Below are 13,831 nucleotides of genomic sequence, written 5' to 3' on the forward strand. Positions count from 1 at the left end.
TCACGATAATAAATTTAAAAATATTATTCCTAATATAGAAAAAAGAGCATAAAAATTCCATACATATTTATAATATAGTTCTGTTTAAGGAATTTTACTTTGATATAAGACTAAATTTTTTTTTGTTTAGAAAGTATATTATGGTTTAAAGTGGAATAAGAAACGGTTATATGTAAGAAACTCATCAAATTTTATCATTTACGAAAAGTCAAAAAAATGGCTTTAGTAACTCCAGGCACTTCAGAAAAAAAATTTTCCGATTTGAAAGTTTCTTGGAGAAAAGTAAAAAAAAAAAAATTTGCTATATAAAAATATTTTCTCTTGTGACTCATTTATATTCTAGAACATCTAGAATATAGGACGACGTATGCCTGCGATGGAGGAGAACTCAGAATATCCTGCGACGAAGGTGTTATACGTCTTATTCGTGCCAATTATGGACGTTTTAGCATAAGTATATGCAACGATGTAGGTAATTTAGACTGGAGTGTCAACTGCATGTCCTACAGATCATTCCTTATCATGCAGGATAGGTAAGTAAACGTTATGTGACTTTTATCGATTGGAAAATTTATCTAATTGAATGGTTTCCTGTTTTGTCTTATCAGTTTTGCTTTAAAAAAAAGGGAAGAGGGATGGAAAAAATAAAAATAAAATAAAATATTAATATGGACGAGTAACGGTATTGTGTTACGCTACTTTTCTTTATTTTCTCGTATTTCTATAATCGATTCGTGATTAAGTTCGAAAGTATAACTTTTCTTAATTAATTAAAGGAATTATATATATCGAATGGCATTCTTTTATTTTGAAATGTAAAAAAAAAAAAAACATTTTTATGTGATTAATTTTCTAAAATCTGAAACGTGTGTGTGTTTGTGTCACAGTTTGAAATTTAAAGATTACCAATTAATTGGTTATTAACTCAATGGCACTGCTGAAAAGACAAATAAATTAAATAAATGTTATTAGCAAATTTAAAATTATCCTAATGAAATTGATTAATTTTCTTTTTTTTAATATTTATCATTAATTAAAAGTCACTGCTATAAATTTTCCTCTGCTTTATATCATATTACCTTCTTATCAGTCTTTATTATTTTTTCATATTTAGTTATATATAGATTTACTAAACTGAACAAAAAATGAGTTAGAAACAGGGCTGTAATTCCCTAAGATATGACATATAACAGGCCCTTTTCCTCCACCAAATAATGATACATGTAAAAATGCAAGGCCCTAAGCTGAAGGTTGTTTAGCTTATGTGCAAAGGAGTCCTTGCTTAGAAAAATATAAAGGAGGGGGACTACATGGGTTAAACCTCCCTATTGACACGCATAGAAAATTAAAATTTATTTGTTCGAACTTCAAAACACTGTTTAGAAAACGTTTTTGATCTTAAATTCGGTCCATCCGCAATACAATCGTCTTGCACATGTTAATAGCGAGTTTGCGGCCGAAGTTTTCATCTCTCAAACGTGAACGTCGAACGTCGAACGTCGAGCGCCCGCTATCTTGTAAGCGGCGCTCGACGTTCGACGTTCACGAAAACTTCAGCCCTCTAATAAAAGGACCGATTATTAATTGGGTATGTGAGCACTAAGTTTCGACTCTCAGGAGTACATCATATTAATACAATAGAAGTTACACAAAGATGGATGATCACGTGTGATTTCTCCTGTCAATAGTTTACGATAAGTCTTCCTGAGAGCCGAAACTTAGCGCTCACATAACCAATTATAGTAACATAAGGACAAAAACACATCACCAACCTTATTAATTATTCAAATATTTAAAATTTTTGAGTTATTCTCCCTTCGTATACTTCTGGATCAGCCACCAAATATCATCACGATAATAAATTTAAAAATATTATTCCTAATATAGAAAAAAGAGNAGAAAATTCTATACAAGTATGAAGTGAAGTTCCATTGAAGGGGAAGTAAAATTTTAATTACACACACAGCACCCAATTACTGTCGTTAAGTGTTTTATTAAAAATAATTACAGCCAGATATTTCCACCTCAACGCCCACCAGGACAGATTGGTATCATTTAATTTCACTTCAGTTTGGTTTAGGGGCAGAAATTTGTTCTTCCCTTCAGCAAATTTAAAAGTCTTCCCTGTAAATGTTGCTATGTAATTTAATTATAGTTGGCTAATTGCAAGAAAGTAGAGAAATTTGCAGTTGCTGCACAATTACTGATGTAGTTGTGTAGGGAAACTGTAATTTAAATTTTAATTAATACATTGGACTTATAAGAGCTAAAGTTGAAGATAAGTAATTATTTTAAATAAATATAAACTATGCAATTGTTATACTTTAGTGTTGACCGACCCTTATATTTGTTCCTATATTAGCAAATTTACTGTAATTACAAATAATTTCATTTCAATAAATATAAGAATAACAAAATTATTTGTTATATTGTCTAAATCTAATTATTTTTATTCCTCTTGTAGATGTAGTCAAAAACCTAGATGTAGTATTACTGTTTCTACAAAAAATTTTGGTGATCCATGCCCAGGTACATTGAAATATTTAGAAGTCCAATATCATTGCGTTACAGGTATATAATTTTTAATATTTACTTCATTCTAAATAAAATTTTTAAAAATATCCTAAAACTTTTGTTGTCATGTCCATACAATAAATGAAATTTCGTACTTTATACACTCTTCTATGTAAATTCTCAATTTACATCAGATAATTAAAAATATAATAGAATTATCATCAATTTATTCAGTAACTTTTAGTAAAAGCAAAACTTTCAAGCATCATTTTTTTGCAAAGAAAGTACTATTTATATATAGATATTTCAGCTATGCACTATTTCAAGATAAACAGTATATCTGTCATTTGCAAAAATCTCTTCAAACATATTATGATTATAAGTTTGGAGATAGATTAAGAGGTTCAAGAGGCACTCCAATTCTAAATTTAGATTGTTTATTTAAAAATTGATTTAGTAGTTGTTAATATTTTTCTTATCGCTGTTAAAGGAAAAATGATTATTTGAAGTACATATATCTTTGCTTTCCATTTTCTTAATGGATAGAAATTGTTTAACATAACTTGGCTATAAAATATTTCTAACTATTCTTCTTTTAAATTGGTTATTTAATATATTAGCTTATTGATCATTTTATGACCTTTTAGATAAAATAGATAAGATATCTTCTAACATAAATCACATTAGATATGATTTTATCTGCCATATTCTTTAAATGATTTGCTTATAAAAATGAATGGTTCAATTTACAAATAACCTCCTACAAAGATTTAATTTAGATAATCAATAGATTAAAATAATTGAAATATTACAGTAATTAATTTACTTGAAACAAAACTTGAAAAATTAATAACAACTTTCTTTAATGGTTACAGCTTTTCCTCCTACTACAAGTAAACCTCAACGACCTACAACTCCTTTACCAACATCTCCAACTTATAATTTGACTTCTCCAATCCCAGAAACTACTCCTATTACAACCACAACAATAATAGCCACAAAGACTATGACTTCAAGCAATACACCATCAACTTCAAGTGAATTGTCTACAGAATCTTTTGTAATAAATATTTCAAATAATATAACATCCACAGGATTTACAACATCTACTTCTACATCGATGTCTACGAAAATTTCAACAAATATTATAGATAAGAGTAAGTGTAGTGATTTCAAAGTACTTTATTATTAATTTAATTCATTAATAATTTACATAAATATACATTTGTTCAAAAAATAACTAATAATAATATCAATAGCAAAAGAGAAGTTTTCATAGCATGAAATTTAATTATTTCTTGCAAGTATCTTAATCTAATGCATTTAGAATAATATTTATGTTCATAGTTTGCATTTTGAATAAAACAGTTCTACGTAGTAATTTATTGAATATGTTAATTTTTTAATAGAAATTGTAATGCCAACTACAACGCCTTTATTAACAACAGAAATCGATCTAATACCATCTATATCACGAGATGATGTTTGCCAACCAATTTTTGCATCAGATCTTTTTTGGAATTGGACAAAGAAAGGAGAAGAAGCAGTTCAAAAATGTCCAGAAGGAGCAACTGGTATATCAAATTATATTTAATAATAATAATAATATTTATTTTGAATCATATTTTATATATCAATTGCTGTTTATCACATTACAGGATTTGCTAGATGGAAATGTGGTGTGAATCCTGTTAAATGGGTAAATGAAAGTCCAGATTTGAGTGAATGCAAATCATTATGGATTGACAATCTTAGAGAAAGAGTAAGATTTATGTTTTAGTATTTATATAGAAACAAAAAATTTTAGAGGATTAAAAAAAATGTTCAGAAATATTCTGTCATTTTTCTTTCTTGCTTGATGTTTTATATAACTTACTGAAATTACATTAAATATTTTTCAAATTAAATTATCTCAGTAGAAAATCCAATTGATAAAAAGAACAAACACATCAACACTATAAGTATTAGAAAAAATATTAATTACAATTCTAAATTTTTTTGTTGCATCATCTCGGTTGCCTTGCCAAAAACAAAATGAGATATTGAGATATGGCAAATAACCTGTTTTAATTAAATTTTTTCCTTAATATTCCTAACATTATTTTATTAAAATTATTTTTATCTCATATTTTTGCACATAATTATCTAAATCTTGATTAAATATTTAAATATCTCATTAATCTTATTTTTTTTATTTTTTTTGTTAAGATTAAATATATTTATCTATTGAATTCCATGTTTAAATATCACATTAACTTTTCTAATAATTGTTAATTAATCTTCAATAGATTTTATTTTATTTACTTTACAAAATAAACATCAAAAATATCTTTGTTTTAAATATATAATTAAATAAATTTCAAATAAGAAAAATGCTATTTCTTTAAATGTAATTAATTATTCACGTATTACAATATTGTCTTTATAAGTAATTTTTTTCGTATTTTTATATAAAGTGACATATTTTTTGTACTTTAAATATTTATCATCACATTTCTTGTGAAGAATTAATTAAATGTTTACAAATTTATTTGCTAATAATTTAATTATTCCCACATTTATAGTGATTAGATGAAATAGGTAACTTCATTAAATTAATAATTATTACTGAGGCTGACAACAGCTCCTTGACAATGAACAACAGCAACAAAATAAACTTTAGCACATTAAGAAGTCTTATTTATTTTACATTAACATAATTAATATTAGTTAAGTAATTACAATATTGACGTATGTACTTTTTCCAAAATTTTACAAATGAATAAGTAATTAAAGCACAATTCATAACATATAATGAATTTATAAAATAGCATATACCACATTATTTTATTGGCAGCAGAATTCAAGTTTTTGGGTATGAGACAAACTGACAAAATGTTCAAAATGTTTAAATGAAATATATATATTTATAATTTGAATAGTTAAATTTTGTCTGTTTGTCTCACACCCAAAAATCTGAATTCCATTTACCAATATCATAACACATACAGTATCTATTAATAATGATTAAAGAAATATTATATAATATATGCACTTATATGCACAATAATATATATATACACTTTTTGTTTCTTGGAAACCAAATACAAAATTGCTCTCTTAATCCCAGTTTTAGTCTGCAAGAAAATGGAAAAGTGTGCATTTTAAGGTCATTAGAAAGATAAACTTGGTAATAGTACATAATATATATATACATATACATATACATATATATATTATGTACTATAATATGATTCAAATTATCTATTCAAGTTTTATATTTATGAAAGTATTGAAGATCAAATGATAAAAACTATGGAACTATAACTATCTTAGGAATCAAAAAAGTCTGTTAAAAATCATTTCTCAAAAAATGGAGAAAAGAAGTTTAGAAATTTAAGTAAAGCCTACTGCTTTTCTTGATGTAATATGAAGATTATACAAATTAGATGGGTTTTGCAAATTATTTAGAAATGAACAATAAGAACATTTACATTTTATTTATGAATCTTTCTGAATTTTTGGCTAACTAAAATATATCAGAAAAAGAAAATAGATTTATTTAAGGTAAACACCAAAGTATTTAGTAGCCACATAAAAATATAGATAGCAAGTAATAACTTATATTTAACTTGTAAGCAAGTAGCAACTCCCTTAGTTTTAATACAGTTGTGTCCATTTTCAATGTGTGTCATTGAGAATGTATTATGTGATTCAATAGTTACATAATTCACCATTTTCAAAAATTTTTCTATTGCCCAAATATGCATATTATAGTGATTCATTTCATAATTAAAGAATAGATATGTTCAGTTAAATTTTACTAAAACTGAATATCCTGCTAATCCAATTCAATCTAATTGCAATTTGATTGAAAAAATGTACACAAAAATAATATATTTTCACAGTATAATTGCATTTGTTGCACAGTATGTTTACATTGCAATTCGCAGATGATCAGGTGGTAATGCAGACGATAAGGATGATCTGGAATACATGACAAGGAAAATAAAAGAGGAATATTTTAAAGGAGGTTTATATGTAAACATGAGTAAAACAAAATATTTATGCATAGGAGGGGCTAAAACAGAACTGAAAGAAGGAGAAAAGATTGAGGGATGTAAGCATTACAATTATCTTGGAATACAAATTCATCAAGATGGAACAGATGCATTAGAACTTAATACAAGATTAGCGCACGGTAAGAGAGCAGTTAAAAGATTAAATGAAATACGGTGGAATGAAGAAATAACTAGATCAAGAAAAAAAGAAAATATAGTGCTAATGTTAAAAGCATTCTACTGTATTATACGGAGCGGAGGCATGGAGAATGACTGGGGAAGAGAAAAGAAAAGTAACAACAGTTGAAATGAATGCATTCAGAAGGTCATTCAGAATCTCGAAAAGAGAAAGAATAACTAATGAGAGGATCAAAGACCTAATGGGATTGAAAGAGAAGGTTTTGGAAGAAATACAGAGGAAACAACTTATTTGGTTTGGATGTGTACAAAGAATGAGTGATTAGAGACTCTCAAAAATATCAATGGAATACATTCCACAAAAAAATGAAAAAGAGAGGAAGACCCAGGTGAACTTGGTACAACGGAGTAAAGTTAGCATGTAGTGAAAACAGATTAAAGAGAAATGGTGTATGGATAGAGAGAGAGATGGAGAGGATTCCTGGAGGTCAAAAGGTGACATCAAACACCATAAACTGAATATAGATAGATAATTGCATTTTCACTTAAATTCACTTAAGCTTTCACAATGTACTTTTGAAAATCTTATTCATTCTGGAATTGAATCTTGGGAAAGACTGCTAACTTAACTCACAACAAATTCTTACTTACTTATGCAATATTCCTTTACAAACTTATCTGCGCTGCTACTTTCAGTAGTTAAATTGTTTACATGATTATTCTCTATCAGAACCTATGTGACATTCACCTTTCACAAAGACATCTCAATTCAACTTGAGGTTCACACAGGCTAACTGCTTGGATATGACTATATTTGCAAAAACAAATTGACAGTTCTTACTAAGTGTAAAGTTTATTCAGTGTGCTTCTGCATTTAATTCAATTTTCCTTTACTTTGTTTTAAGATGATATTATTTATCCTAGGATTATAGTCTGGTTTTACCCCTGATTCTTATGTAATATTCTTTTACTAATTAAGGGAATCTTTTAATAATAAGGGAAGAAATTTTTATGTAAAAAATGTAAGATGTTCCAGTAACAGTGAAATATTGCAGTACCAATTCCAGTTCCAGTATAATAATTTGTAAAAGAATATTACAAATTAAGAATATTAATTTAGAGTCAGTGAAAATGGAGTCTAAAACTAATTGAACTTTAGTAATTGTTTAAATTTATTTATTTATTGATTACAAATTGATGAAATATTCAGAGATTGCTTCTACAATCAAATATTAAAGATAGGAAAAACCATTGACAGTCTGGAAATTGGGAACATCTGATCATCCTACTTTCTTGCACTGTTTTACTGCAATATATAAGATGGTAACAAGTAAATTTACTTTTTCTCATTTTCTCAAATTGCAAAATATTATGATTAATAGAAATTTATATTTAAAATTAGAGCATTTGCGACTGAAAATGTTAGTTTGTTGATATTAAATTTTCAACTGGTGTTAAAAATAGGTTTTGTATGGTTTGTTATTTATTAATAGAAATTTATAAATAAAATTATCAGAAACAAAAGTATTTAGTTATCATTTTATTTGATTACAAATAATGTTAAAAAGATATCACAATACTTGAAAGTATTTATAAATTACACTAACTTTTATATGTTATCAAAGAATAATATTTCTAATTTAAAATTCAGAATATCATTTCCAATGCCTTTAGACAGATGGAAAATTTTTAGAATACTTTTACAATATTCAAAATGCATTTTAATAAGACAATTTTTATTACTTTAGTTTATTGCCAATACTTTTCAAAATATATAATTTTGAAATGCATACTGAACAATAAAATATTGAAATAAATAATTCATTAAATAATATATATCAGTATACATTATTACTTTCTTAAAAATGAAGAAATATATATATTTATATAAAAGAATTCTATAAAAATGCTACAAGCCATAGTTTTTAAGTAGAATTAATTTAAATTTACTGAAACTTTCAGAAATAATCAATATTATGTAATATGTAGAGATGAGCAAGTGATATATGAATACTTGAATATTTTCTGGAACTGTATTTGAATATTCAAGATTTGATTAATGTTTAAATTTGATATTCGAATTTGAAGAAAATGATATTTGCTCATCTCTAATAATATGTAAATAACATTTAATTTTTATTTATTTAATTAAATTTTTTATGTTACAAAAGTATTTATTATTTTCAGATGCATGCAGGAAATTCTGTAATTAGTGTAGCATCAGAATTAACACAGATGACAATGAGCAAATCATTATTTAGTGAAGATTTAAAAGAAGTAACTGATATGATACAGCAAACATTAAATAAAGCTGTTACAAGTATGGAAAACTTTTTAGATATGTGGCATAAATATCACGTTTTAAGAGAACTATTACAGGTATATTTATCACATAAAACTAAAATAATAATAGTATTTTAACATAAATGTTAAAATTATAAAAATTTCAATTTGTTTGGCAGTCTATAGTTCATATAGTAAGCAACTTATTAGGCAAAGAACAAAGTGATGCTTGGAAAAAATTGACTGTTGCTGAAAGAAGAAGAATAATGTCGGCACTTTTAGAAGGTTTGGAAGAAAGTGCTCTGTTGCTTGCAGATACAGCTAAACAAGAAGGATCCTTTAGCCTTTCAAAACCTAATGTTTGTAAGTAATATTTTTCATTAAAACAATGAATTACTTACTTAACAAACAAATGTATGACTAACTTGTTCTCCATTATTTTTCATATATAAATTATGCATTTTGTTAGTTATAAACAAAATAAGCATTATTTACATATGATTCTATATTTTATTCCTTATCATTTACATTAAAAATAGATATTTCTTTTATATTGTTTTATTAATAAAATTATTTAGTTATTTAAATTAAATTACAATTTTTTTGTACAGTGCTTTCTGTAAGAGTACTTGATATTAGGCTATTGAACACAATAAAATTTCCTGTCATAGAAGAACTGCAAAATAGTAATCCTGAAGGAACCCAATGGATTAGAATGGAGGATTCTCTTATTTTACCAGCTCAGGCTCTTTTAGATTCATCTAGACATGGTAAAGAATGTTTTTTATAAATAATACAGTAGATATATCAAATAAAAATATATAAAAATTTAAAACTGTTGTATATTATAATAAATTTTATATTCTGTAATACACAAATGACATAAATAATATATAATATTATAACAAATATGTGTAGTCTTCAATTTTAATATAATATATAATATTATATTAAAATACAAATTTAAAACTTTTATTTAGATATTTAAGCATTTTTTGAAGTTTTGTTTTGTAAATTTGAAAATTACAGGTTTATCAAAAGTGATGTTTACTGCTTATAATCGAGTGGATGAATTACTTAAACCTGAACCAGGATATTATCCAAAATTATTTCAATCACTTCCTACTCAAAATAACATGTCTCTGCATAATACAACACACATTGTTAATTCTAGAATAATTGCTGCTTCTATTGGAAAACGTGGAATGATAAGATTATCACAGCCAGTTAAAGTAACATTAAGACATCTTAAGGCAAGTTACATTTAAGTTTGTTTTCATTATAACATATTAATTAATCATTAACACAAGTTAATGTTATACTTTTTTACTCTTGAAAAAAGAGTTATAAAGAAGAATGAATCTGTATTTGTAAACTTATTTAAATTCATTTTTAGGAAGAAAATGTCAGCAATCCATCTTGTGTCTTCTGGGATTTTCATGCTAGGTAACAAATATATTATTAATATTTATAACTGTTTTATTTGCAAAGACAGTACATTTCAAGAATTAAGAATTTAAAAATTTTTATATTGTTTATCACAGAGAATGGTCAAGTAAAGGCTGTTGGGTAGAAAAGTCTAATAAAACTATGACAATTTGTGCATGTGATCATTTGACAAATTTTGCAGTTATTATGGATGTTCGACCTGCAGAAGTAAGTTTCTTACATAATACTATTTCACCAGTAATATTTTTATCAGAAGCAAACTGAAATTACATCAATAAATTAATTATTATTTGTAGTAAAATACAAATAACTATTTTTAAATGAAGTTTTCGGAGTGCAATAATCGTCTATTTTAATCTTAAAGAAAGATTTATTATACTTCATTCATAAATGTTGAATTAAAAAGTTAATTGAACTTATGAATAAACATAAGTTAGTCTATTTGCACATTAATTAATTTAAATTGCAAATTATTTCAAAACAAACTTTGATTTTGTTTTACATTCTTCTCAGTAATTATAGGAAAATTGTAGTATATAATTTATATATTAACTGATTTTCATCATTTATTATATTAATTTTTCATAAATTTAATATTAAAATATTTTCTAATTAATCATTAAAGTGGATATTAATAACATAGTCTATAATTATTTTTATTTTCTCTTCTATCTGCATTTAACTAATAATATAATGAAAATCATTTTTATTCAATAATTGATAAGAAGATCTATAATTTTAATTAATTAATTTTAATTAAAATATCTGAAAGATTAAAAAAATAAAATTAAATTAAACAGTAATTTTATGCCTCAATTTAAATGTAGTGGGAAAAAATTATATTTTTATTTATTTATTTATTTATTACATTGAATTTGGCGATATCTTGTGGACAATATTTGCCACCTCCATTACAACAATCTTAATTAATTAAAAAAAAAAACATTATGCGGTAAAACCAAAATTTAAAAAAAACATGCTAGAATAACAAAACAATAATAAAACAAATATAAAAAAATATTTGGAGTAAATTTTAAAATATACAAGTTAATAAATATGAAATATATTTCAGAATTTTTTGGATTTGTTGTTTGTTTTTGATTTAGACAATTAAAATTACCTTCTTCTTAATACTGGAATGAATCACAAATGCACTTTAAACAACCTAGTCCAGTAACAAAAATTTTTTAATGTAAAAAAGTTTTGATAAATGTTTTCGACCTTGACCAAGGTTTGCCTTGCTTTTTTGTTACTGGACTTTAAAGGTTGTTTAAAGTGTGTTTGTGATTTAGACTAGTGTTTCTTTCCCGGAAAATTTTATTTTCCCGGGAAATCTCGCATTTCAATAATAATTTACCATGTCAGGTTTTCTTTCTATTATTTATTATATGAAAAGTTGCATCTTGAAGACTCACCTAAGAGAGAAATTTTGAGGTTTCTTGCTGCATATTATTACCTATGTTTTTCAAGTCTCTACTTGTTAGTTCATGTAATATCTATGTATTGTGTTTGCACATCATTGAACAGTGGAGACTTGCTGAAAGTAAATATCACTCATTGCACTTTAGTTTATTTTTTATTTCATCTTTAGAAGTAAAATAGTATTTTTTTCGTAATCATTAAAACTCCCAATGAAATGCTTTATTTTACTTTCATCTTATAATGTAGGAGAACATAAATTAATTGAGCCTAACCTGTCTGTATGGATGAGATTGGCCCTACACTTTTAGTTACTTACTAGAAAATAAATTAAATTATTCAAATTTATGATATTCCTGTATGATCTTTTTTATTCATATAAAATTCTATTTTACTATCTCATCCTGGAATTTCCCGGAAAAAGAAATTATTTTTTCCGTAATCCCGCTGGAGGCAAATTTCCTGGGAAATGAGAAACTCTAATTTAGACAATTTTTATCTGAACTTAAGTTTTTACAATGAAGCAAAATTTTAGCTTGTAAACTACTAAATTGTAAAATTTTGGGTAAAAATAGCCAAAGTTTTATATTTAGTAGTTTACAAGCTTTTATAAATCTAGGTTTCAGTATGTTTTTAGAAAGTTATCATTTCATCATTCTATGATCAATTATTAGATTGTTGAAAATGATATAATAATATAATATGAATTAAATTTAGACTTATTGGAAAAGAATACTATTTTCTTAACTTCAAATGATAAATTGAACATGTGCAATTATATTAAAATAATATTAATATATATATTATAATTGTTTTAGGACAAGAAGTATGGAAAAAATCTAATCTTTAGAACAAAATATTTATATACCTGTGAGCACTATGTTGGCCTTTCTTTCTTTATTGTTAGACTTATTACACCGTCACTGGACACAAAACCAGTGTTAGAAAATCACTTTATTTTTCAAAATAGAACAAAATATTTATTTTTAGTTTGTCTTAAGCATCAAGCCTCCTATACTATGTTATTTAATCATATGATTCAAATATGGATCAAAAGTATTAGTTACATTTAAATAAATTTTTCTGATTTATAAAATTAGTTTTTGTATTATTAAAAAATATATGTTATTCTACTTGGTAAATTGAGTTTAACATAAAATTCTGGATATATAAAGAATCATTATAATGCAACAATATATTACACAGAATGACTGTATTTGCTGTATATCAAATGTGGTTTTTCCACGAATGCATGGTCAATAACATTGTGTAGAGCTTTCTTGATACTGAAAATGTAGTATAGACTTTTTCAGAGAAGACGGAAGATTATCTGACAATTTTCAAATCAGAGTATAATTAAATTTATCATCAAAAACAAAGACTCTATAACAATGATTTAAATATAAGTTTTCAACACACTGTTTAAACAAATTAGGAATTATCTTAAGTTATTTATTTTTTGTAAATATTCACAATAATAATTATTGTGATAAATTCATAATGAATTGCTCTAAAAATATTATAAGTGAAATGTCAGAAGCAACCAAAAATTATACTGATTTTAGATTTATATACAGAATATTTATTAATCTTTTACTATCTTTGCATTAAGTTTATTCTGACTATATTTAATTTGTAAAAAATATTAAAAAATGAAATTAGATTTTTTAAGTGTGAACAAGTTTCCTTAGTATTAAGTTCATTCTTTGTTGACAACCGGCTTTATCTTTTAATATAAGTAACAAATCATATTTATTAAGAACTACAATTTGTTATTTATATTAATTAAAAGATGAAGGAGAGGAAGATGAAAGTTGAAGGAAAAAATTTATTTGTGATTAATTTGATTAGTTTATTGGTATTAATTTCACAAATCAAGCAATTCATACATACTTTTTTTTCATACATTCTCAGATACAAATTTCCCATCTTAAATATGTCATAATACAATATAACAAATGAATTTTAAATAATAAATAAAAATTATA

General features: G+C 25.1%; 1 protein-coding gene across 1 annotated transcript; it reads left to right on the plus strand.

Moving 5' to 3' along the window:
* The first annotated feature begins 216 nt into the window (after positions 1 to 216).
* LOC111622251 (latrophilin Cirl-like) lies at positions 217 to 10,688 on the plus strand. Its single transcript, XM_023364639.1, has 12 exons — positions 217 to 282; positions 328 to 533; positions 2,465 to 2,571; positions 3,390 to 3,671; positions 3,924 to 4,088; positions 4,173 to 4,276; positions 8,880 to 9,071; positions 9,155 to 9,338; positions 9,587 to 9,745; positions 10,005 to 10,228; positions 10,372 to 10,421; positions 10,520 to 10,688. Exons 1-12 carry the CDS (start codon positions 217 to 219, stop codon positions 10,686 to 10,688), a joined length of 1,908 nt encoding a protein of 635 aa, XP_023220407.1.
* Positions 10,689 to 13,831: the final 3,143 nt, after the last annotated feature.

The sequence above is a fragment of the Centruroides sculpturatus genome, unplaced genomic scaffold, assembly GCF_000671375.1.
Source record: "Centruroides sculpturatus isolate CEXI.00-Female unplaced genomic scaffold, Cexi_2.0 scaffold29, whole genome shotgun sequence".
Classification (NCBI taxonomy): Eukaryota; Metazoa; Arthropoda; class Arachnida; order Scorpiones; family Buthidae; genus Centruroides; species Centruroides sculpturatus.

Excerpts from the sequence above, each read along its gene's own strand:
- LOC111622251 (XM_023364639.1), top strand. The coding sequence starts at position 217 with ATGGCTTTAGTAACTCCAGGCACTTCAGAAAAAAAATTTTCCGATTTG. Across the intron at positions 534-2,464 it reads TTCCTTATCATGCAGGATAG|ATGTAGTCAAAAACCTAGAT; the intron begins GTAAGTAAACGT and ends TTCCTCTTGTAG. Across the intron at positions 9,339-9,586 it reads CCTTTCAAAACCTAATGTTT|TGCTTTCTGTAAGAGTACTT; the intron begins GTAAGTAATATT and ends TTTTTTGTACAG.